Source organism: Hyperolius riggenbachi, chromosome 3 (assembly GCF_040937935.1).
Source record: "Hyperolius riggenbachi isolate aHypRig1 chromosome 3, aHypRig1.pri, whole genome shotgun sequence".
NCBI lineage: Eukaryota > Metazoa > Chordata > Amphibia > Anura > Hyperoliidae > Hyperolius > Hyperolius riggenbachi.
The window spans coordinates 112,636,398-112,662,666 of record NC_090648.1 but is presented as its reverse complement, the minus strand read 5'-3'; the positions used below and the strand labels follow the sequence as shown (position 1 = coordinate 112,662,666).

The following is a 26,269-nucleotide window of genomic DNA, read 5'->3' as shown; positions in this document are numbered from 1 at the left end:
TAGGTGGGTATCAGGTGAATGATGCAGTGGTCTGATGAGCCGAGTGCTGCCCACGGGGTTGCCTTGTATGCGTCTTTCAGGACCGTGTAGCAGTGATCCAGAGTGTTTGCGTTCCTAGTGGGTCAGGTGACATGTTGGTGGTAGTGCGGCAGTTCTTGGCGTAGGTTGGCCTTGTTGAAGTCCCCCAAGATAATGAATAACGAGTCCGGAAGGGACGACTCCCACTGTGTGATGGTATCGCTGAGCACGCGCAGGGCCGTTTTGACATCAGCGTCTGGAGGAATGTACACCCTGACAAGGACATAGGAGGAAAATTCCCTGGGCGAGTATACTGGTCTGCAGTTAACAAGAAGGAGTTCCAGATCTGGGGAGCATCTCTTGGCAAGAACAGAGGTGTTGGGACACCACGCAGAGCTGATGTAGAAACAGATGCCGCCCCCTCTCCTTTTCCCAGAGAGCACGCTGTCACGGTCTGCCCTGATGATACTGAAACCAGGGAGGTGGAGGGCATTGTTGGGGATGTTGTCGTGTAGCCATGATTCTGTGAAGCAGAGGACTGGGGTGTTGTTGCCAAGTTCCCTCTTGTTGCTGAGGAGCCGCAGTTCATCCAACTTGTTTGGGAGAGAGCAGACGTTTGCCAGGAGGACCGCGGGGATGGCAGAACGCAGTCCCTTCCTTCTTAGTCTCAATTGTGCGCCGGCACGACAGCCTCTCCGTCGCTGGCCCCAGCGGGGCCCTGACCTAGGGGCAGTGATTTTTTGGACATGGCTCCAGACGGAGTCAAACAGGAGCCTGTTCTCTGGGTGCAGGGCTGCGCTGGGCTCCCATTTTAGTAGCTGTGATCTGGTGTAGGTGGAGCGTGTGGGTTGAGGGGGCATGGGAGGCAAGGATATGGAGCCGCCACGCGGTCGCTGGGCCTCGTGCAATAATAGTTCAGCAGTACAACATAGGCCGTCAACTGACCTCACAGTCCATTGCACCATAGTCCATATTGCGGCCCAGCTACAGTACAGAGCAACCCATTTCAGGTATTGTGGCAGCCACAGTCCTCTACGGTAACAATGGGACACAGCCCATTGTGAGATCATAAACAGTGCACAGAGTCCATATTTAACACGTTACAGTAGCAATTTGTCACAGGTCATAGGTCATCACCCTCCTGCGGTAACAGTGCAACAACCATTTGTGACCAGAACCAGTCCTACCCAGTTCTGTATTGTGACCCAGACGCAGATCAATACAAATGAACAAAATTATGACCACGTAGACTCCTTCGCAGTGGTCAGAACAGTAGTGTGTGGCAAATTGACCAAAGGCAGTCATTAGGGAAGTAAGCAAGTGGCCCTTCAGCGGTGCAGATGATGGAAGGTATGGGACACAGGGGGGCATGCAGGCAGCTTCTCAGCAGCAGACAGCAGCAAGCAGAAAGCACATAAAACTCTCACCTGGTCAACCCAGTGTGCATGGATGGAGCAGTGGGCTGCCCTCTGTCCCAGTTCTGAGGCTTAGGGACTTGTGGAGACTGCAGCTGGTGGTGGAGGGGCAGGTCTGCAGTGGATGTTCCTGGCCACGTGTTCAGGCAGAGATGGCACGTGGGGAGTCCTAGAGTGGAGGCCTCAGATGGTGATGCGGTGGAGGAGCGGATCGGCCTGTGCCTGGCAGCGGAGGAGGCCTGGAGTGGAGGCCTCAGATGGTGTTGCGGTGGAAGAGCGGATCGGCCTGTGCCTGGCAGCGGAGGATCGGCCTGTGCCCGGCAGCGGAGGAGGCCTGGAGTGGAGGCCTCAGATGGTGATGCGGTGGAGGAGCAGATCGGCCTGTGCCTGGCAGCGGTGGAGCCGATCACGCATGAGGGGGCCGTGCCAGAGATGCGGCGACACCCGGAGCATCAATCCGGGATCCTGTGTGGTCTGCGGTGGTGTCGGGTGACCTTTTTCCTCTGAGCGCATGTGAGGCGGGGATCCGTGGCAGGAGTCGTCCTGGGGCAGCCAGGAATCAGCGATAGTGTGCTTGCTGCGGCAGGATGGCGGCGAAAGTAGCCGATGTGGGTCACGGGGAGCCAGCTGATGGAGGTGAGGCGGTGGAGGGAGTCCTCAGCGTGGGTGGTCGGGGCCACGAGTCAGGGCCCCCGGCTAGTGTACGGGAGTCCAGGGAGGCTTCTTAGCTTCTTTGCAGGGGAAGCTGAGTCAGTAGCTAATGCTACTAACAAAACGGCTGGAAAAACAACAAAACAACAAAAAAAAAGAACTAAAGGGACACAAACACAGGAGCCCTGTGAGCCGAGGCAGCCTCACGGCGCCATGATGCGAGGGTTTCAATACCACCTCTATGCAGACGATACACAACTGTACCTCTCTACCCCAAACCTTAACTCCCTCCTTAAACGTGTTCCTGACTGCTTGTCTGCTATATCCTCCTTCATGTCCTCTCGCTTCCTAAAACGTAATATGAGTAAAATAGAACTAATAATTTTTCCACCGTCTCTGTCGCCTCCCTGCCTGAAGTAACAATAAATGTTAATAACACTCCCATAACTTCAGTTCCCAAAGCTCGGTGCTTGGGGGTGATATTCGACTCATCTCTCTCTTTTATTCCTCATGTTCACTCCATAACCAGCTCCTGCCATCTTCAACTCAAAAACATATCTCGCATCTGTCCCTTTCTCACTCAAGACACAACTAAAATGTTAATACATGCTCTCATAATTTCTCGTCTGGACTACTGCAACGTACTACTTTGTGGACTACCGTCTAACAAACTGGCCCCGCGGTGCGTAAACCAGGTCAGTAGCTGAAGAAAATGACCTCAAGTCTTTTATTGGAATTGGAATATAAATAATTAATGTATACAGAAAATTATTAAAAGTATCAATTGTATGAGACCATCGCCCAGATAAAATAAAAGGAACAAACAAAGAGAATGAATTAAAGTTTTGGAAGAGGTATGTCCTTTGTGTGGAAATCCAAACAAAATGGAGGCTTCCTTTATTTCAAAAGTTCAGTCAAAATGGAGGCCAGCCGCACAGTCCTCTGGCTGGCTCCGGTCAGGTTATGTTACACAAGGGAGGACAGTTTGCTGAAAATGCCCTGGTCCTTTTATACATAGAGGCTCTGCCTCTGCTGGACATTCTCTTAATTGTAGAGGGAACCTCAATCCCAAATATTCTGACATTCCCATATCTCAGGCCACATTCATTGCACACAGATAATAATAGCAAATTCACAATCCCCAAAGAATATGGACCACATTAATGCCAGACTTGAATAGCGTAGGAGATTCTGGTAATGCAAAGTGGGATAACGGGGTGGCGGCTTACCACAGCCCTGTACAAGAGGTATGAAAATGACCTTAGCATTACTAGCAACCAAACCATATAATTTTCATTTAAATCATAAGTACAGTACCTCTTAAAAAGGCAAATATCATGCAATGCAGTTATTTTAAATATGGCCAAAGGGGTTCCACCAAGTCTGGTTCCATGCTGAGCTGAAGCTTGCTGGCTGCAGAGGTCTAGTGTTCACACCTAACTGTGAGGTGCCTGATGCAAGATCATCCTTTTGTTCAGGTGATTAAAGAAAAACATTGCCCTCCCAGGATAACAGCTGACAGCCATGTGAATAGGCAGACCCCAGGGTTTTGCTCTGTGCTATAACTAGATAAGAATTTTGGATTGTAACGTGGAACACAATCAAAAAAAACAATTGATTGCATTTTCTCATGGCTCATCCGTAACAGATGCTACAATGCCAACGACTCTGCAGGGGCCTCAGGGAGCACCATAAAGGTGGGAGGTGATTGGGAAGGAGGGTCAGCAGCCAGCTCGGGGTCCCAGGAGGGAAATATGGTTGCAAAAGAGGGCCCCTAATGCCACTTTTTGGTCAGGGGGGTGTCTGTTGGTGGCCCCCCGGGTTAACTTTGCCCTGGGGCCCTAGTGTTACTGACACTGTGATCTGCAGCACATGAATACAATTACAGATGTTTTCAGCATTGTATTTGAAATATGATGTGTAGAAGACTGTTATAGTCAGGTCTGTGTGCAATACACAGAGTTGTAACACGCCTAGGAAGAAGTAGTGTACCAATTCCACATTCATCTGAAGCCTCCTCAGCTATCACAATCCAATGGCTGTGTGTTTGCTATTACAGTAATGCTTGCCATTGAGGGTGTGCTGTTAAACTAACATAATGAGTCTAAAGATAAATATATCTCCTGATTTTCTACATAATGGCTGTGATATAAACATGAAATAAGCTGAACAAGCCTTTACCAATGTGTTTCCCTGAGTTATTAATCCCCTGTCAGCAGGGTGTGCCATTATGACCGGATTCCTCTGGTGGAGCCATGTCTATGAGGTACACATCACACCCAGCCTCCCGGGACACCACTTGCCCATATGTTGACTAGTGAGGCAAGTGAGAGTGACACATGAAAAGGAAAGCTGAAAGGGAAATACTAATAATTACTCATCATTGTACACTTCTGATGGGTAAGAGACAGCAGTGACTCTATGCCCTGTAAAGGGAAAGGTCTCTTCAGTTCTGCAAACAGCAATCATCATCCTTGATACCCAAAAATCCATCTCAAAGAAGAGTTAAAGTATCCATACATTACTTGACCTTCCATTGAACGATTACACCGTTAAGCGGCCCTCACACTTCAAGCGAGATTCTCCTTCACTAATCGATCTGACCGATGTTGTGACTCCATGCTCTAGAAACAAAAAATTGATTCTGTGTGGATCAAAATCATGTGCACAGTAGTCAATTCCTTTACCATTAATCATTATTTTTCATCCTGCCTCATCAAGGAAATTTGTCGATTTGAGCAGATGTCGGACAATTTCCATTAATCGATCAGGAGGGAACATAGTGGATTCTCTGCGATAAAATGATCAAACGATTAAGTATGAACACCTTTACTGAATAGTAAATATAAACATAAACAACAGCGCTTGAGTTACCAAAATCCAAATACTCACAAATTGTGTATACGAAGGAAGACTGAAATATGTGTAATGTGCCCGTCTCACTACCTACAAAGCTCTGTGGAAAATGCATTCAAGTGATCCTGAGCTGACATTTCGGATCAAAATCACATACTTACCTTATGGAAGGGAAGCCTCAGAATCCTATTTAAGCTTCCCTCGCTACTCCGCTGTCCCCTATAGCCACGCGAGCCGGCCCGCGCATGTGCAGTATCACGAAGCCTCAATAAAATCCTTAGGCTTCCCTCTCTTTTGGTAAGTATCTAATTTTGTCCCGAGCTTCGGCTGTAAACTGAAACAGGAACTGTAATTTCTCAATTTCGCATAATTTTTGCATAATTTCGTGCAGGGTTTAGCAGTTAATAGGAAAGCCCTCATACATTCCATTGTCACCAAAGCTGTATGTAGGTTAAGGAGAAGAGTGAGAAAAGGTCAAGCAAAGAGTTTTTCAAAAAGACCTTGTCGTTTTTGAGCCTATCAATTTTAAAACTAAATGCAAAAAAAATGTTTTTAAACTCAGAAAAATGGTAATTAAAAAAAAATATTAATTATTCCCACTTTTCTCCTTAAAGAGAAGCTGAACTGAAAATAAAAAGTCAAAATAACCATACACAGATCATACTTACCTCCTGTGTAGTCTACGCCTCAATCTCTTTTTCCTCTCCTGTGTTCCATTTGTCCACTGTGATCAATGGAATTCTCTATCCTCCATGTTAAAAATGGCAATTACCATATTCCCCAGCTGTGACCCCACTGCCTTTTGCTTTGTGTCTGCTTTGCCGATGCTGCATATGATATTTGTGCTCTATGCTCTGATTCAAGCTTAACCCTTTTTTACCATAAACATAGCAACATAACTGCTGTTTCAGTGCTGCTGCTGTTGAAGTTGGCTGGTACCACATCTACACCTGGTACATCCTCATCGATGCTAATCAAGACTGTAGACACTGGGTTACAAGATTCACAAGACTTACATTGAAACTGGTGAGATCCACTCAGAGTTGTTTTTTTTGTTTTGTTTTGTTTTGTTTTTTTTTACACAGCACTATACTGTCATGCTCTTGCCTGCAATATTCTAAAAGTGATTCTGAGTATCTGTATTGCACCACTGGTCACTAGCCCTATCCTAGCGGCACATCTATATATCTCTTTTACAATTGAAGGTAAAAGGGTGCGCAATTTAGTCTGTTCTGGAGAAGCGTATGCATATACATATACAGGTTTAATATAGCCTTGGCGCAAGGAGAGGAGAGGGAGTAGGGAGGAGAGAAGGAAAAAGAAAGAGAGGAGAAAGGGAAAGAGAGAAAATGTCTCGAAGATAGTATGGCATCTGGTACCAGGAATAGAAACAGAGGACCTCAATTAGAAAAAGAGAGAAATTTGGATAACTTTCTGACAAGCATGAGTGCTAAGAAAACCCTTAATGGAAACATGGAGGAAGAGGGCCCTAAAGTCAGGTGCCAAACTCCGACAAGACAGAATGCAACCGCTCTTGCACAATTGGGTAACGTTACCCCGACAGATATCTCAAAACACTTTAAGAAGATTGAAGAAGCTACTAGTCGTATTTAAAAAGCGAACGCATCTATAGAGAATGACGTAGCGACTGTGCAATCTCAATCGAAACATGAAGAAAGCAGCGGGCAGACGACGCAAAGAGAAGAGTGGGAGTCACAGAAGATAAGCTAGATGAAAAAATGAGGAATATGTTACAATGGTTGGAACAGTACAAAAAACGATTCAAGAAACCGTGTGTAAAGAGATAAAACCTTTGAAGGACGTAATAACTAATCTAATGGAAAGAATGGAAACTTTGGAAACCAACGTAAAGGAGCTACATTCCAGTACTATAGAGGAAATTCATTCTCAGAAAGAAAAGATTAACAATCTGAGTAAAAAAATAGATGACCAGGAGAATAGAAGTAGGAGAAGCAATATAAAAACCTGTGGCCTTCCTTCCAGCATTCAACAAAAAGACTTGCCTGAAACTGCTCAGCAGCTATTCAAAGAAGTATTAGGAGAAGACTCCCCACCAGATATTGTTATCGACAGAATACATAGTAGTAGGAAAAGAAAAAACTCACCATGAATACAGAAGCACGGATTACCTATGCAGGCTACATTTATTTAACTCAAAAGAAAAGATCTTAATCAAAACAAGATCTCAACAGGTAATAAAATTCAAAGATTGGAAAATAGAATTATTTCAAGATCTATCCAAAAGGACTATTGAAAGAAGAAGACTACTAAAACCAGTTCTTGAAAGTATTACAAAGAAAGAAGGCATATGTTGGCGCTTTATAAATACAATAAATAAATAAATAAGGCTATTACAAATGGGGATTTCCGCTTTTATTAAGAACAACAGTTGCTGGGAAAACGAGCTCATTAAAAGATGGCGAACTTTGGCACTTTTCCTGAAAACTCTTAACTTACCAACCATAGAATTAGAAGGCTGGGAGGACTCTTAGCTAAAATAGGAGCTTGCAAAATAAGGCGGGGCTAGATGGGGAGGAGCTCCTGCCTCACGGGTCCTGCCCTGCGATTCAAATCCCCCCCCCCCCCCCACAAGACAGGACGTTTGAAAAAACAGATTGAATACTTTGTTTTATTCGGTCTGTCAGACTGGACCTAAAGTTGGGCTTTGTATGTATGTGTGTTTGTGTGTGGGGTGTAGGAAATGGCTTTACTAGGATACAGAGGGCAGATATTGCCCAGCTGGTTACTTCCACAGCAGGAAATTATTTTTCTAATATGGGCCTCTTATCTAAGCAAGGGAAAAATATAAATAAATAAACAAACTCTAATGGAATCTTTAAATTTAACAACAATAAACGTGAAAGGGTCAAACTCTGGCCCAAAAAGGAGCAGAATTATAAACAAACTTATAAGAAATAAGGCCGATATTGCCTTTATACAAGAAACCCACTTCAAAGCTGGGAATCTACCAATTTGTTTTGATAATAGATACAAGGAGTGGATAATTAATGATAACAAGACTAAAAAAAAAAAGGAGGTGTAGCGATCATCTTGAACTCTAATTTGGACTTTATCTCAGAGGAAATATATAGGGATGAAGAAGTCAGGATCCCGATTGTGCTGGGAAGGAAAAGGGGAGTTCAGGTGACTCTGGCGAACGTATATGCACCTAACAAAGGTCAAACAAAATTTTTGTGTGATTTCTTAGAAAAAGTAAAAGAAATGGGGAAAGGTGTTTTGTTGATAGGAGGTGACTTTAACCTAGTTTCTGAACTGCGTTTAGACTGTTCAAAGGGCATAAGGTACACACAAGAGAAGGGATTGACCACATTAAGAAAAAAAATTCAATCACAGAGATTAGTCGATATTTGGTGAGTTAAGCACTTTAATGAAAATAACTACACCTACTATTCCCCGATACACAACAGTTACTCAAGAATAGATTACTGGCTTGTACAACAATCCCAAATACTGACAGTTAAAGAAATTACGAAAAGGTAAAATTACCTTCTCAGATCCCGCCCCAGTCCTGCTAGAAATCGACCTACAAAACACCAAACCCCAAAACACCCGATGGAAACTTGATACCAGATTACTTGAGGATGAGGAAATCAGAGAGCAGATTAGAAATAATATAAAGGAATACCTTGCACTGAATGACACTCTGGAGCTCTCGCCCAATGCAATATGAGATACAATGAAATGTGTCATTAGAGGTTCACTAATCAGCATAAAAAGTAGGAAAAATAAAGAAAGGAAGAAAAAAATTAACAAATTATTAGAAGAATTGGGAGAAGCAGAACAGGAGCATAAAAAAGGAATATCGACAAAACCCGTAGATTGCGTAAACAAAGTTAGAATGGAGCTAAATCAACTAACAGACAGAGAGTGTGGAGAAGAATACTGTAGACTCAAAAGAAGGTTTAAAAAAGGAAGAACAAATCAGGGAAAGTATTAGCTGACTTATTTAAAAAAAAGCCACCTCCAAGATATATAGAAAGAATAAAGAATAGCGAAGGAAATATTTCTTGTGATCAACAGGAAATAGGCAAGACTTACGAATTTCTATCAAAAATTATATAACTTAGGAACTCATGAATTAAAAAAGCCTGCTATTTTTCTTGATGAGGTCAATTTACCAAAAATACAACCAGAAGACAATAAGAAATTGGACACTCTCATCTCGGAGGCCGAGTTTCTGGAAGCGGCAGAGCGGATTCCTAATGGAAAGAGTCCTGGTCCAGACGGCTTTCCGGCAGAATTTTATAGATATTATTCTAGAGAGCTATCTTCCCTTTTCTGTAGAATGGTTAACGACACTGGGAAAGATGTAACCTTCTCAGGTATCTCAAATAACGCTCTGATTACACTTATACCGAAAGAAGGTAAAGGAACTGACGATTGTGCTAATTATAGACCAATATCTTTGATCAATTCTGATGTCAAAATATACTCACACATTTTATCAAGTAGACTTGAAAAAGTTACAGATCAGATTATAGGCAAGCAACAGACAGGTTTTAGGAAAGATAGACATTTACAAGAAAACATCTATGCCGCAATTGACATTATATACAAATGTCAAAAAAGGAGGAGTCTGTCATAATAGCATTAGATGCAGAAAAAGCGTTCGACCGTATATTGTGGGACTTTGTTTTCTGCTGCCTGGAGAGACTCGGGCTCGGGATGGCTATATCAATAGAATTTATATGCTATACAAAAATCAAACTGCTCAAGTAATTATTAATTCATGTACAAATAAAAAGTTTGCCATTACTAATGGGGTGAGACAAGGCTGTCCTTTATTGCCAACCTTATTTAACTTATGTTTAGAACCCCTCATCCAAAAAAATCCAGAGTGATAGCAGAAAAAGAAAATATCAAAATTTTAGCTTACGCTGATGATATATTACTAGTATTAAGTGAGCCCATAACTTCTATGCAGGAGTGTCAGGAAATCATTGACAAGTTTGGGGCCTCCTCCAACTTTAGGATAAATAAAGATAAGCGTACTATTTTGGACTTGGGCTGCACAGAGATAACTAAGGAAGAAATTAGAAAATGTAATAAGTTCAGCTGGAGAAGAACTGCTAAATATTTGGGAATATACTTATGTCGAGAATTAAACAATCTATTTACACTTAACTACAAAAACTTGATCAAGGAAAGTAGAAGAAAATTAAATGGATGGGACCGACCCTTTTTTAACCCTCTGGGTAGAGTGGCGATTATCAAAATGCTGGTGCTCCCGAAGGTATTCTTTGTTATGCAGTGTCTCCCAATTACCCTTCCCAGCACTTGGTTTAAGGACTGGCATACGCTATTGCAGGATTTTATCTGGGCTAAGTCTAAACGTACAATTAAGTATAAAACAATTAGCAGGGACAAAAAAATGGGAGGAATGTCAGCACCAGATATACACTTAGCTAGAGTGATAGATTGGAAAGTAGAAATGTCCCAAAAAACTAGACATAAACTACGGCCGTTACTAGAGAGGGACGGGTTAAACCTAGTCTCGGTTTTCATTTGGCATCCATTAATTGTTAGCAAATTGATAAAAACTACATCTCACCCACTCATAAAACCTACTTTGTGAACCCTTCTTGGCTTATTAATTAGGTGGCAGAAAGAAACTGGTCACTCCCCTATGACATCCTTGATGGGAAATCCGGATTTCCCACCAGCATCGTCTCCACTTTGGTTCAACACAAGTGGTCTCCACCAAGACACCCGTCGAATACATCTAGTAGGTAATAAAGAATTTAAAATCCCTAAACTAGTAGGGGAGTGTAAAAATATGACGCAATGGTGGCAATTGCAAGTCCAAAGCTTTGTAACAAGAAATAAGCATATTAGGAGTGAACTAAATACTATAGAAAAACTCATTTTTATAAATAAAAGGCCCCCCAAGACAATCTCAGTTATGTATGAATTTCTAGCATCCAGTAGCCAAAAGGACCTTCCGCCTTACTGTCATAAATGGGAATTATTACTGAATAAACCCCTTGAAGAAAACTGGCCTAAAATCTGGGCAAATATTTGGAAAACCACTGATAGTGACTTGCAATTGCTACAGTATAAGATTGTAGCAAGATGGTATCTTACCCCAATATGTGCAGGGAAATTTGATCCTAAGGTGGGAAGAGTATGCTGGAGATGTGGGGGAAAGGCCGGTATAGAGACCCACATGTGGTGGAAATGCCCCTCTGCAGAAAAATTATGGAAGGAGTTTTCTGACTTTGGCCAAAGAACCGTAGATCCCCACTTTAGTATTTCACCCACAACGGCACTATTTAGTTTGGCTGAACAGGGGGATAATCCTAGTGCTATTTTTTTGAAGGAAGTGGGTACACTGTTGGTCAAGAGCTTAATTGCATAGCATTGGAAAAACCCCAAATTTCCATCCTTTTCAAAGTGGATATCTCGGATGGATGAGTTATGTGAGTGGTCATTTACAGATGCCAATACGGAATTATACAAACAACTAGTAACTATAAGAGAAAACAGTAGTCTCCTCTGAGGTGTAAAAAGTGAAGTGAGAGGAAATGTTTGAGCCCTAAGATAGCCTTTCCTTAGGTGTGTGAATGAATGGAAGAGCGAATGGGTAAGTGTAAGCCCACTAGTACGTTTCAGTGTATGTGTGACTAAGAAGAGATTCTAGACAGCAGTATGTCAGAAGCATGAGTGGTAGTGATGATGTATGGAGAGTTGTGGATTAGGTATCACTGTTTATTTCAACTCCATATGTTAAGTATTTATTTATTTTTTCAAGATATTGTTAATAAAGACCATATAAGATTCTCAAACGATGATGCTAACTTTATCTAACATAAAGAGCGCTGCAGTGAAGCCTATCTTAGTTGGGTGAATACCTAATCCGGTATGCTGAGTTTGAAGAGAAAAAAAAAAGGCAATTATGGTACCCCATAACAGCTTCCTGGTCAGCATACTGGTAAACTGCAATATCACCCACTTGAGCCATAGGGAAACATGGACATTACCTTGCACATTCAGTTGTAACTCACAGCTGCTGATGCATAACTGACAGCAACTGGTATATTTCAGTTCTGACAAAATATTGTCAGAACTGGAAGGGATCACTGTAAGAAGAAAAGGGTGAGCCTCTGAGAGGAACTGACGGTGAGGTCAGTATGTAATATTCATTTGCAGCTGCGTCTTGTGTTTATTTTAAATAATTTTACTCGCTTCAGGTTCCCTTTAACATATATAGCATGTTGGTGACAACATGCTACATATGTTGTATGGGAAAAGAGGAAATTTGGGCGTTGGTGGGCGATTTGGGCGCCCCATAGGTGCTTATGCAAGTATAGTTAATACGGTGCCCAAAGAAGAAATGTGGGCGCCCGACAAATATCGTTTTCAACATTAAAACATTAAAGTTTTTGAAATATGTTATCGTTTTGACACCTGCAATGTTATATTCCTTGTAATATTTTGTTTTTCCAAAAATGTTATTGTTTCTACGTTTGTAAGGGTGTTTGTGCAGGGGAGTGGTTAAAGCTAGGCACTACCGAGGGTTTTAGTTTTAGGCACCACTGGGGGGGGGGTGTTAGGGTCAGGCACCACCAGGGGGGGGGTGTTAGGGTTAGGCACCACCAGGGGGGTCTTAGGGTTAGGCACCACCGGGGGGTGGGGAGTTTTAGGGTAAGGCACCACGGGGGAGGGGGGATCTTAGAGTTAGGCAGCACCAGGGCGGTATTTTTGCTGTATTTTTGAATTATGAAACATTTTTAAAGTAAATATCTTTCGTTTTCATTTCCTGTCTGTTTTAAACGGTACTTATCATTTCAATCTTTTCGGTTTTAACCCGCGCCCAGTTAGCCACAATATTTATTGTTTATTACGATTTTGTCTTCCACCCGCCCCCATTTTTTCTCACGCCTCTATTTCATACACACATGCTTGAGAGCTTTGCTATGTACCGTTAAAGATGGCGCTAAATGATGTAAAAATTATGTGAAATTCCTAATGGATTACACAAAATCAATTGCATGTCCAAATCGTAATGACATATGTCCGCTTTCTCTCCTCCCATTCTCCTCCTTATGAGAGCGTGCCCTTTGTTGCTCTATTCACTTCATCTTTTAGTTCCTATGATAGATAGTTCATTGTTTACAGTCACCACCTTGGAGAGTCTCTGCTGCAAGTAACCCTCTCATAATTGTAATACTGCTCCTGCATAGTGGCTGCTCTGCTTCAGACCCAACACTTATCATTGGTGGTCCAGCAGCTATCAGGGTATACTAGACAAGCTTTCATTGATGTTTTTTTGAATAGATTTTTGTTCATTGGATCACTGCATTGCTTTCCAGTGTTCTACCACCATATAAATGATAATGTAAATGTATTTAAAGTGTACCAGAGCTGTTCTAAATAAAACTATTTATACATACCTGGGGCTTCCTCCTGAAGTGCGCTGTTTGCGTTTCTCTCCAACAGCTGCTGGAGAGATACATAGAGGGCACACTTCTCCTGCGTAGACTAGCCCGACTTACGGAAGTGCAGGAACCCGGTATCGGAGCTGCAAGAAGGCTAAGGACAGCGGCGTGGGAGCGATCCGTGCGTATGGGGCTGGAGGAAGCCCCAGGTATGTATAAATCATTTTATTTAGAACAGCTCTGGTTTCCTTTAAGAAAAAACCCAACATTCTTGATTTAGTAAATTCACTGCAAGTATGGTAAAAGGTAAACATGTATCTACAGCATGTTCAAAGAAAGAGGACAAGATTGCTTTCCATGTGGCTAGGCTGAAATCCAATAGCATATTGTTAGTAGTAATTGTTTTCAGTCTGTCCTGCAGTTTTGATGCTGAAATTGTGTCCCGTATCCTTCTGAATACAATTAAAGCAGCTCTCGTTCGTCACGCCCTCGGGAAGCCCTCCCCTCCTGGCTGCCACGCACAGCAGAGTTTTCTCTCAACCAGTATGACTAAACGCAAGCAAGCCAGCAGGCGGCCACAGATGATCCAAGATATTTACAATGCTCAAAAAAATAAGGGGAACACTTAAAGGGATACTGTAGGGGGGTCGGGGGAAAATGAGCTGAACTTACCCGGGGCTTCTAATGGTCCCCCGCAGAAATCCTGTGTTGGCACAGCCACTCACCGATGCTCCGGCCCCGCCTCCAGTTCACGTCTGGAATTTCTGACTTTAAAGTCAGAAAACCACTGCGCCTGCACGCCCGTATCCTCGCTCCCGCTGATGTCACCAGGAGTGTACTGCGCAGACACAGACCATACTGGGCCTGCGCTGTGCACTCTTGATGACATCAGCGGGATCGAGGACACGGCAACGCAGGCGCAGTGGTTTTCAGACTTTAAAGTCTGAAATTCCAGAAGTGAACCGGAGGCGGGGCCGGAGCATCGGTGAGTGGCTGCGCCAACACAGGATGTCTGCGGGGGACCGTTAGAAGCCCCGGGTAAGTTCAACTCATTTTCCCCTGACCCCACTACAGTATCCCTTTAAACAATACAATGTAACTTCAAGGTAATCACACTTCTGTGAAATCAAACTGTCCACTTAGGTAGCAACACTGATTGACAATCATTTAACATGCTGTTGTGTAAATGGAATAGAAAATAGGTGGAAATTATAGGCAATTAGCTAGACATCCCCAATAAAGTAGTGGTTCTGCAGGTGGTGCCCACAGACCACTTCTCAGTTCCTATGCTTTATGGCTGATGTTTTGGTCACTTTTGAATGCTGGCAGTGCTTTCAATCTAGTGGTAGCATGAGACGGAGTCTACAACCCACACAAGTGGCTCCAGTAGTGCAGCTCATCCAGGATGGCACATCAATAAGAGCTGGGGCAAGAAGGTTTGCTGTGTCTGTCAGCTATTGGCTAGAGCATGGAGGCACTAACAGGAGACAGGACAGTACATCAGGAGACGTGGAGGAGGTCATGGGGGGCAACAACCCAGCAGCAGGACCACTACCTCTGCCTTTGTGCAAGGAGGAACAGCAGGAGTACTGCCAGAGCCCTGCAAAATGAACTTCAGTGGGCCACAAATGTGCTTGTGTCTGCTCAAATGGTCAGAAACAGACTCTATGAGGGTGGTATGAGGGCCTGACAGGTGGAGGTTGTGCTTACAGCTCAACACCATGCAGGACGTTTGGTATTTGCCATAGAACAACAAGATTGGCAAACTCATCGTCACTGGCGCCCTCTGCTCTTCACAGATGAAAGCAGGTTCACACTGAGCACATGTGACAGAGTCTGGAGATGCCGTGGAGAACATTCTGCTGCCTGCAACATCCTCCAGCATGACCGGTTTGGCAGTAGGTCAGTAATGGTGTGGGGTGGCATTTCTTTGGAGGGCTGCACAGCCCCCCATGTGTTCACCAGAGGTAGCCTGACTGCTATTAGGTACCAAGATAAAAATCCTCAGACCCCTTGTAAGACCATATGCTGGGGTGATTGGTCCTGGGTTCCTCCTAAAGCAAGATGATGCTACACCTCATGTGGCTGCAGTTCCTGCAAGATGAAGGCATTGATGCTATGGACTGGCCCATCCTTCACTCAGACCTAAATCCAATTGAGCACATCTGGGACATCATGTCTCGCTCCATTGCCCAACATGCCGTTAGGGAAATGGAGTGAGACATGATGGCTCCATGGATGTCTCCATGGAGCGAGACATGATGCACCACAGACTGTCCAGAAGTTTGTGGATGCTATAGTGCAGGTCTGGGAGGAGATCCCTTAAGATACCATCCGCCACCTCATCAGGAGCATGCTCAGATGTTGTATGGAGGTCATACAGGCACGTGCTGGGCACACACACTACTGAGCCTGTCTTGTACTGTCTTGTTTTAAGGACATTAAATCAAAGCTGGATCAGCCTGTAAATCTGAGGTGTGAGGGACTCAATGCATGTTTGGAACACAATTACTAATCCCTCTGTCCGTTGGAACCAGGGGGCCGTACCGCTCCTTCATTCCACCTTTATCCCAAGTCTCACCATCAGCCTTAATCTCCCACCTCATGCACACCACCTCACTTCCTGTCACTTTTTGTTTCTTGTCCCTCCCTCCCGCCCTCCACCTTCTCTTTTTCTTCCTTTTCTTTTGTGCCTCTGTTCCCCCTTCCCTTGCGTGCCCCCTTGTCCTTATTTTCTCAAGTTTCAGATCCTTTTGCCAGTATGGGCTTAAATCACAAAAGCGTGATAACTCAGTTTCACGCCTAAAAGCCTTGCATGTGCAAACTAGGGTGCTAAGTAGTTTGCACATGCAAACTACGGTGCTAAGTAGTTTGCACGTGCAAAACTACTTAGCACCCTAGTTAGCATGTGCAAAGCATGTTAGCATGTGCAAAGTGGCTTTTCACTGGTGTGCTAACACTTTGAACGCTTTAGTGAATAAAGCACTATGTGTCCATACTAGACCCACCAGAGGTGCTGTTTCAGTTAACACATTTTTGTACACATTCAGCTAGCCCACACTACCTCTCTCTGTATGAGCACATCTTATACGGTTCCAGGCCTTTACATGAATACCTCTTTATTATTTTAATTTAGGGTATATTATGTTATACGCACATATGTATAGAACTATTTTGTGCCACCTTATGCTCTATAATTTATAGGATTTATATTTATGTATTTATAATTTTATATTTATATACTTATGCTCTTTTTTCACTTTTTACATATCATCTACTGATTGAAACAGGTATGGCCAGATTATTGATATCACACTGGTATTCACATTAGCAATGTGATACGGTATGCAGTCCCACTAACAGTCTATTCATTTATGTAAATTTTTTTCATTTCTCATATACACATATGTATGTATTTTTATTTATTGTTCACTATAATATATGTATTATATTTATTCATCCATTGTCCACTATATACAGTATTTATCTATCTATCTATCTATCTATCTATCTATCTATCTATCTATCTATCTATCTATCTATCTATCTAGTTGCTTACCTAGGTCGAGTTCCCAGGCTTTCTGGTAGGGGCATTTTTCGTTGTCATATGGGGATATTAATTTCATGTAAAGTAAATAAATTATTTTGGGGGCCTCTCCTTTACCAGTAAGTTTAATTTCTGGTACCTTCAGTTTAAAAGTGGTCATTTGGGGACATGTTTGGTTTTATAGCTGGGCTGTGACTGTTGAATGTTCCAGCACGCCCAGGTCATGTCCCTCTCTTTACAATGTGCAAAGTCATTCAGGTGTCCGTTTTAGAAATATATGTATCAGGAAGGATCTTATATGATTGTTTATGTTGCTGATTTTATGTGTATTTTTATGTACGTATTGTTTTCACGTGATCTACGCTTAGATATAAAGCTTATATTATTCTACTATTTCTTAATTCTGCTCCGAGGGATAGCTACTTTTTAGTGTACACACCCCCCGGATCAGAATATCCTTTCCTTCCGGTTGCATCCATACTTATGTAACCCATTGGGGAAATACAAACACTCGTTTTATAAATAGACTCCATTAAGCAAGATTATGTATCTATTTATTATTGTTTTTTTATTATTGATTATGTATACTTTTTTTTTTTTTTTTGTACTTAAAGTTTTATTGAGGGCAAGTAAGGTGATACAGAAAAGAGTGAGAAAACATTGGCATGACCAAATACATTCCATCAAGATAACAAACAATAACAATTGACAGAGTATAATATACTGCAAAAGTCTTATAATCAAGGCCACAAGGATTTTTCAATGTTTTAAATGTTTTCTCAGGAAGAGAGCCAAAGAGTCCACATTGGTACATAAATCCTGAGATTAGATCAGACTATAAACTTCAAGTATATAGAGTATGAGTTAGCGCCAAATGGGAACGACAAACAAAACTAATAACAACAAGAATAAACAGTTCAGAATGGCTCAAGTCAAAGGGTTGAAAGCCTAACAGTGAATAGAAATGACAGACCTTTAGGCACCTTTCCAAACCTCTCCATAATCAATAGACCATAGACTCCGGATCATGAAGAATCAGTTTCTGCTATAACCACATTAATGTCCCAAAAATCCCAGATTTTTTCAACAGCTGCCACAGTGATATTTTTGGTTGCCGTAAGATAGGCTATTCATCCATTGAACTCAATTTTTGACCGTACCCTTTGCATAGTGTGTGTGTGTGTGGGGGGGGGGGGGGGTTGGAGAGGTTGTAGGGGAATGGGTACAATACATCATATTTCCAGGCCTTGCCCACAGCTGGAACAATTTTGAAGGGAGATAAGAGATCTGGTTAGTAAAGCTATTCGAAAAAATGTTCCTTTTGATCCGTGGACTCTGGTGTTTGGCCTTCCCCTTCCTCATACCAGGGCATCTACTCAGAAGATGACAAATGTCATCTTGGTGGCTGCTAGCAATAGCATAGCAGTATATGTAGCCAGGTATATAGATGTCCCCAGTATATGTCCCCAGTATATGTAGCCAGGTGTATAGGTGTCCCCAGTATATGTAGCCAGGGGTATAGTTGTCCCCAGTCTATGTAGCCAGGTGTATAGGTGTCCCCAGTATATGTGGTCAGGACTTACTGTGTCCCGACTCCCCAGTATAGCCAGGTGTATAGGTGTCCCCAGTATATGTGGTCAGGACTTACTGTGTCCCGACTCCCCAGTATAGCCAGGTGTATAGGTGTCCCCAGTATATGTAGCCAGGGGTATAGTTGTCCCCAGTCTATGTAGCCAGGTCTATAGGTGTCCCCAGTATATGTGGTCAGGACTTACTGTGTCCCGACTCCCCAGTATAGCCAGGTGTATGGATGTCCCCAGGTAAGGTGGCAGCGGAGCCTGAGAGAGAAGAGGGAGCGATGGGCATAGCGGTGGGGAAGGGGGGAACGTCTCCGCCCCTTCCTACACCTTGGGGCTCCCTCTCTCTCTCCCTCCCCCCTCCAGATATCAGCGTCTGGTAGTGGCGGTAGAACACTTCCTCTCTTCCCAGCGCGGGACAGAGATCTGTGCGTCACTACTCTGGTCTAGTCTAGACCAGAGTAGTGGCGCACAGATCTCTTGCTCTCCCGCTCTGGGAAGAGAGGAAGTTTCCTGCCACCGCTGCCAGCCGCTGATATCTGTAGGGGGGAGCGAGAGAGAGGGGGAGCCCCAAGGTGAGGGAAGGGGTGGAGACGTTCCCTCCTTCCCCACCGCTGTGCCCATCGCTCCCTCTTCTCTCTCCGCTTCTCTCTCCGCTGCCACCCCACCTGTTTGAGGGGGCAGAGTAATTATTTAAAAAAGAAGGCTGCTGGGTAAGTTTAACCGCCCCACACACACCGGCTCAGGTGCACTAATTGCACTAATTAGGAGGATGAAATCTGAATGAAACTTATTCGGATTTCATCCGGAGCTTATCCCTATCACACTCTAGGGCCACGCCACAATGCACACGTGCCAATATAATGTGTCATTACGTGGGGCAGCGTGGTGCCAAAGGAGATAAAAGTGTCAGACTTAGTTGGACACTTTGATCAGAAGGGTCTGATGCTGTGTTAGACTAGATTGCAGCGTGGTAAGCAGAAGCCCTTATATACCATGTAATATTTGTATTAGTGGGCACAGCACGGTGCCGGAGGACACACTTTGATTAGAAGGGCCTGACTAGAACCGATGATGGCATGGTCAGCGATAGCCCGAATATGCTCCTTCGTGGACATAGTTCAGACCAAGTCCGACGGTGGAGCGGAAAAGGTTCACTTTCCTAATGTCACACCTAATTTTCACAGCCCATTGCTTAAAACCAGACACCAAAATGAAAATACATTTATTTTCTGAGCTTAAATGAAGTTACCCATAGCCTGAAGCTACCTACAGCATATGCAGGTTATAGGCTTGATTAAAAGCAGCACCATTTTTATTCCTAAAGCCTAAAGCTATGTGGATTTCAATTACCTTGTCACATAAAGTTTAATGAAGTGAAGAGTTTTTAAAGGACAACAAAGGAACATATTTTTCTAATATACGGTCTGTCCATGTGCTGTATAATGCTGATCATTAGAATTCCTGTCTAGAATTATTGGCAAAACCTGGGTAGAAGAGAATTCCAGGGAATGGGTACAGACTGTCCATGCTGCATGCGTCAGAAGTGACCAGGTGAAGGCAATGTGAAAGAACATGTGGGACAGTATTAAAGCCCCACTCCTCCTGTCACACACGTTTCCTAGGTCTGTGTATTTGTATCTGTGTAAAAGTTCATTGACTGGTTGATGTCAAATAAATCACTTTTATAACCCCTTATCAAGCCCAGATACTGGACACCTCCTGCAATAGAGACTCCAAATGCTATAGGCTGCAATCTTCTCAGGGAGAGAGCGGCCCCACCCATTTACTCCCATAACTTAGCTGCTATTGGTCAAATAATCAAACTTTTAAGATTTGTAGCTGTATGAGCCTCTTTTGCAAAATAAAAATATTTGAGAATTCTGATTACTAAGCTATTGTTTGTTATTGAAAATTATACATTTCTAATTATTACTTGAATTGAACCAAGGATGAAAGATTCCTGTGTCGTTGTTAGAGTAGCTGGGGTCTAGAGATGGCCTGAACGGTTCTCCGGCGAACTTCCGGGGGTTCGCGATCGCGGAGAACTACAAATTTTTCCGGAAGTTCGGTTCACCCCCATAATGCACCATTAGCGTCAACTTTGGCCCTCTACATCACAGTCAGCAGGCACATTGTAGCCAATCAGGCTACACTCCCTCTTGGAGCCACTCCCCCCTTATAAAAGGCAGGCATCGCTGGCCATTTTACCCATTCGTGTGCCTGCAGTAAATAGAGAAGGGACAGTTGCTACTGCTGCTGCTGCAGACTGTCATAGGGAAAGATTAGTTAGGCTCTTGTAGGCTTCTTAGCTTGCTCCTTGCTGATTCTTATTGCTAAAATAGCACCCCACAACAGCTCTTTTGAGAGCTAATCTTGTTCTTGTGATCTATTTTTTTTTCTGTGTGTCCCACTGACACTTGTGTTGCATAGACAGCCTTGGTAATTCCTACTGTGTGTGTGCGACTGCCAGGCCCAGCACATTCAGTGACTACCTGTGTGTGTGACAGGTGCACATTGTAATACCCATTACTGCATATACCTACCTACCTGATGTTCACAGTGCACCCACCTACCTACGTGAGTTGAGCGCACGCAGTGTCACTGTGCCTGTCTGCTACTGTCTGTGTGTGACAGGTGCACATTGTAATACCCATTACTGCATATACCTACCTACCTGTTGTTCACAGTGCACCCACCTACCTACGTGAGTTGAGCGCACGCAGTGTCACTGTGCCTGTCCGCTACCTGTCTGTATGTGACAGGTGCACATTGTAATACCCATCACTGCATATACCTACCTACCTGTTGACTGTGCACCCACCTACCTACGTGAGCACACGCAGTGTGATATACCACTCCGTGCATACCTGTTAACTGCACCTGTGGACTGCACATTGTATTAGTCAAGTCAGTGCATACCTTTCACTTCATCCCCCCCTTCCCCAATATGGACAAAACAAAAGGCAGAGGCAGGCCACCTGGCAGGTCTGTTCGAGGTCGCGCTGTCGTGATTTTGTGTGGCCCTCAACCAAAGTTCAGTGTTCAGAAGAAGGCACGTGCCATCAACCCCCAATATTGTCAGGACGTAGTTGACTATTTAATGCAGAACACCTCATCTTTCTCAGCTTCCGCACGGAAGCGTGACATATCTTTCTCCTCCTGCTCTGATTCTGGCACTCCACTTAACACTCAGTCGGCCACCACCACCAAAGTGCCATCACCCCAGGACTCAGCGGTGTGGAATTTTTTGTGTGTGTCTGCCTCAGATGAGAGCAATGCCATCTGTACTCTCTGCCACCGAAAATTGAGCCGTGGAAAGACCAAGACCCGTGTAGGGACAACTACCTTACGAAGGCACATGATTACAAAGCACAAACTGCAATGGGATGACCACCTGAGGAAAAGCAGCACACAAAAGCAAAGCCACACACCGCAGTGGAAGATACCAGGCCGCAATTTTTTCTCAAAAAAGGCGATACCTAAACTGTACCATGATGTTGAAAGGCAAGTGGTGACATCTCTGGCACACAGCGTTGGGTCAAGGGTCCATTTGACCATGGATGCCTGGTCTGCAAAGCATGCTCAGGCCTGCCCGAAGACTAAGTCAGTCCCCACACACAGCATCTCTGCCTGCACGCTGTGTGACTGCCTGACCCAAGACTAAGTCAGTCCCCACACATCATCTCTGCCCGCAGGCCGGTTGACTGCCTTCTCCACCACCACCAACAGGGTCCAGGACTCCAGGCGGATTCCTGAATTTTTAACGCCGCTATAATAATTTTTCTGGTGGGTGTACATGCCTGCCTAATTTTTCTGGCTGCACTGCAGCTGCAACAACAAAACAAAAGGCATGTACATGTGCCAATTCCCCTTCGTGATCATTACCTTGCCGCGGTGAAGGGGCTTGCGTATCACAATGAAGCAATGACCGAAGCAATGACCGATGGCTATATGAGTGTGTCGGGGGGGGGGGGGGCACACCCACGATAATAAGGTCATTGCTTCATTGTGGACAGACCAAATTTGATCAGCTGGACAGTCACTGTTCTGTCATTCAGCTACCTCAGCCCGATGACCATATGGGCTTGAAAACCGCCACGGCCTGCACTCTCGCCATGGTGCGCACTAGTCCAGCACGGCCGTCACTACACAAACAGCTGTTTGCGGTGCGTTACACAGTGAGTTTGGTGTGTCAGTGTAAAGCAGTACTCTAATTACACTCCCTGATTGATGTATACACATGCAAGATGTTTTAAAGGGACACAAGCCAAATAAAAAAAATAGTTTTACTTACCTGGGGCTTCTACCAGCCCTCTGAAGCTGTCCGGTGCCTACATAGACTCGCTCCGATGCTCCTGGCCCTGCCGGCAGCCACTTCCGGTTTTGGCGACAGGAGCCGACAGGCCGGGAAAGCGAGTGATTCTTCGCGATCCTGGCCATAATAGCACCCTCTATGCTGTTATAGCATATAGCATATATCATACAACAGCATAGAAGGCGCTATTACGTCCAGGAATGCGAAGAATCACTCGCGTTCCCGACCTGTCGGCTCCTGTCGCCGAAACCTTAAGTGGCTGCCGGCAGGGCCAGGAGCATCAGAGCGAGTCTACATGGGCACCGGACAGCTTCATGGGGCTGGTAGAAGCTCCAGGTGAGTAAAACTCATTTTTTTTATTTGGCTTAAGTGACCCTTTAAAGCACTTTAGGCCTGCAAGTTAGCATTCAATGTGATTTCTGCCCTTAAAACGCTACTTTGCATCAAATCCAGATTTTTCCCCGGGACTTTTTGCGTCTATCCCACTCCGCCATGCCCCCCTCCAGGCGTTAGACCCCTTGAAACATCTTTTCCATCACTTTTGTGGCCAGCAGAAGTGTTTCTAGTTTTCAAAGTTCGCCTCCCCATTGAAGTCTATTGCGGTTCAGGAAAGTTCACATGAACCGAACTTTTGCGGAAGTTCGCGATCCTGGTTCGCGAACCGAAAATCGCAGGTTTGGGCCAATTTTACTGAGGTCATGTACCCTCAGGGCCGGCGCTGCCAGAAAGGCAAAAGGGGCAATTGCCCATGGCCTCGACCTCTGCATGGTACCCCGCGCCACTGTCCCTGCTAAACGCTGCTCTCCTCTCCTCACAGTCGCACTGATCCTTGGGGCCCAGCAAGTGTAACAGCAGCAGTAATTACCTATCTGTCCTGGCTGTCTGACTCCTTCTCTGTGACCCGGCTTGTCAAGTGTAAACACTCGCTGAGTCATAGAGAAGGAGGCACACAATGTGCCTCAGAGTGCACGGACTGTGCAGCTTCTGCCTGCCGGGACAGATAGGCAATTACTGTTACACTTGCAGGGCTCAGGGAGCAGTGGGGTAATAGCTGCGGGAATGGGGGGGAGTGGGCAGGGGGCCTTATGCTTCAGCTTGACCCAGGGTCCCTTAAACCGGCCCTGCCTGCTGCACACTGACACATCTTCTGTGCATAATATATATATATATATATATATATATATATATATATATATATATATATATATATATATATATATATATACACACGGTATACACACACACACACACGAACAAACACACACACACACACATGAGCACTTTAACATCACAGTGGTATGTCCAGTATGCATATGATGAATTATTTGGTTTGGCCTGGCCAAATTATAACCCATAAAATAAATTTGTGGTGTTGGGCAACAAGTGATAATGTTATCAGGGCAATGCATCACTTTGATATGGACCTCTTCCAATGATGACTGAACTGGGTCCTGCCCATTTAACAAAGACTTATTATGAAACATATAAATGGGAGACGGAACACTGAGATTTCCCTGCTTCTAGTCATATCCACCAGGCAGAATGAAGGCTTTAGTAAGTATCTGTCCTTTACACTCTATAGCACAGTTTTGGAACTATATTATAAAAGCCCTTACGTTTTCAATCCGCTATGTAGACTAGATTATGCATTATTTCATTTGATGTTAGGCCAAACTAACTATAACAACAATAATAGGTACACATTTAATTGCTTGGTTGGCTTGAAGCTTTCTACATATTTCAGTTTCTTCCCTGTCCATAATTTACATATTCAGTAGTGGTGCATTGTGGGTAACCACAAATGTTAATTTATAGCTGAATTATTGCAAGTTTCCTTCTGTTTTAAGAAAGCAAATTACACCAAGCATTGTTTTTTAGTAGGAGGGCTTTTCGTTCTCTTTAAGCCCCCTAGACATTCCTAGTGGTTTGGGTCACCCCGAGTTTCTTGGTTACTCTATTCCCTGTCCAAAAACTTTACTGACTGTGGTATGAGAGGAGTTCCTCTATATGTAGATGTGTCAAGCATTAGGATCTCTGCTGTTCTTACATGGCCCTTTTTATTCTACCACTCATAACTTCTCGTAGGATGCATTGGCCTCCTACTTGTACTACTGCAACTATATGATTCTTCAGCTTATAAAACTGCTTCTTGAATATTTCCCCATAAGTCCTCTTTTGTAAGCCCTCTGGTTGTAACTGCTAATCATGGGGCCCTCAGCAAAACTTTGATGGAGCCCCCCAAATTTCATGCTGTTTCCTTTGCCTGCCCTTGATGACCCTTACAGCCTGGGGCCCCATCTTGCAAGGGTAATAAAACAAGGGTGGGTTTTTTAATCTTCCCACATATAATATCTGTAGCCACAAAAACACCTGATCTTCAGAATAAAACCCTTTATCGGGAGGGAGTGAAGAAGTAGTTGGGGCCCCCTTACAGCCCTGCCCCCCCCCCCCCCCCCCCCGCGGTCACAGGGGCTGCTCCCCTGTAGTTTTGCCCCGTTGCCTCTGGTATTTTCTAGAATAAGGACTCTTTGGCCTCAATTCACTAAGATCATGCTGGTAATAAAAGACAAGAGAAAACTTACCACCACACATCGATCTGTATTTTCAGTGTTAATTCACTAATGCTAGGTACATATCATACAATTTTGTGTTAGATAGGTGGTTCAATAGATCATTTCCATGAAGACCGACATGATTTTCGAACGTCTTTCTGGTCGATTTCTCATAGAAGTGAATGGAAATAGATAAGAAAAGATAAGAGAATCGAGCAGGAAATCAACCGGAAAATCAAATCGAAAATCGATTGAACTGAAAATCGACCGAAAAAACGCATTGTGTGTACCTAGCATAAAGCAACTTGCCTTATTAAGATGTAGAGATAAGATAACTCTCTCACCATTGAAAACGTATCACTTCAGTCCTGAAGTTACCTCCTCTGTAGTTATTTTTACTTGCAGTTAACAGCCTGTCTTTAACTTTAGCATTCTGTAGTTATTTTAAGCATTGAAACGTTAATTTTAGAGATCTCTCCTTAACTTAAAGAGGAGCTGTCAGCCATACTGTTTACTATGCTGAAGAAGTTTTCTAATAACAATTATATTCCCCACTGCTGGTGTTGATCTGTGCACTCCTGCAAGTCCAAAAAGCCTTCTGCATTTTTTTTTATTTTTATTTTTTTAGAAAAAATGTTCATTTATATTCACACTCTAGAAAGTTTACCTGTCACATTGGCTAGCTATAGTAAGGAAAAAAAAAATATATATATATATATATATAAAATGAAAATAGTATTTCATTATTTTGACTGCTTTAACCATATGGCAGCTGAACTGTTAGGCTGAGCTCTTTTTAAATAAGCCCTATTATGTGTATTTTAATAAAAAGCAATTGGAAATGTATGTTTGCCCATTGATCACATGTAATGTATCTTATTCATGATATTGACAGTTGGAATTATGTCTTTGTTT

The 26,269-nt window shown here is 43.7% G+C and overlaps 1 protein-coding gene across 2 annotated transcripts in view; it reads left to right on the top strand.

The window, feature by feature from the left end:
- Nucleotides 1-24,292: 24,292 nt before the first annotated feature.
- Nucleotides 24,293-26,269, top strand: part of LOC137561113 (gastrokine-1-like) — a 30,647-nt gene continuing 28,670 nt past the window's right edge. For both annotated transcript variants that reach the window (XM_068272369.1, XM_068272371.1), the window contains exon 1: nt 24,293-24,356. In XM_068272369.1, the coding sequence (XP_068128470.1) occupies nt 24,345-24,356 (12 nt within the window). In that variant the 5' untranslated portion in view covers nt 24,293-24,344. The remainder of the gene's footprint in view (nt 24,357-26,269) is intronic.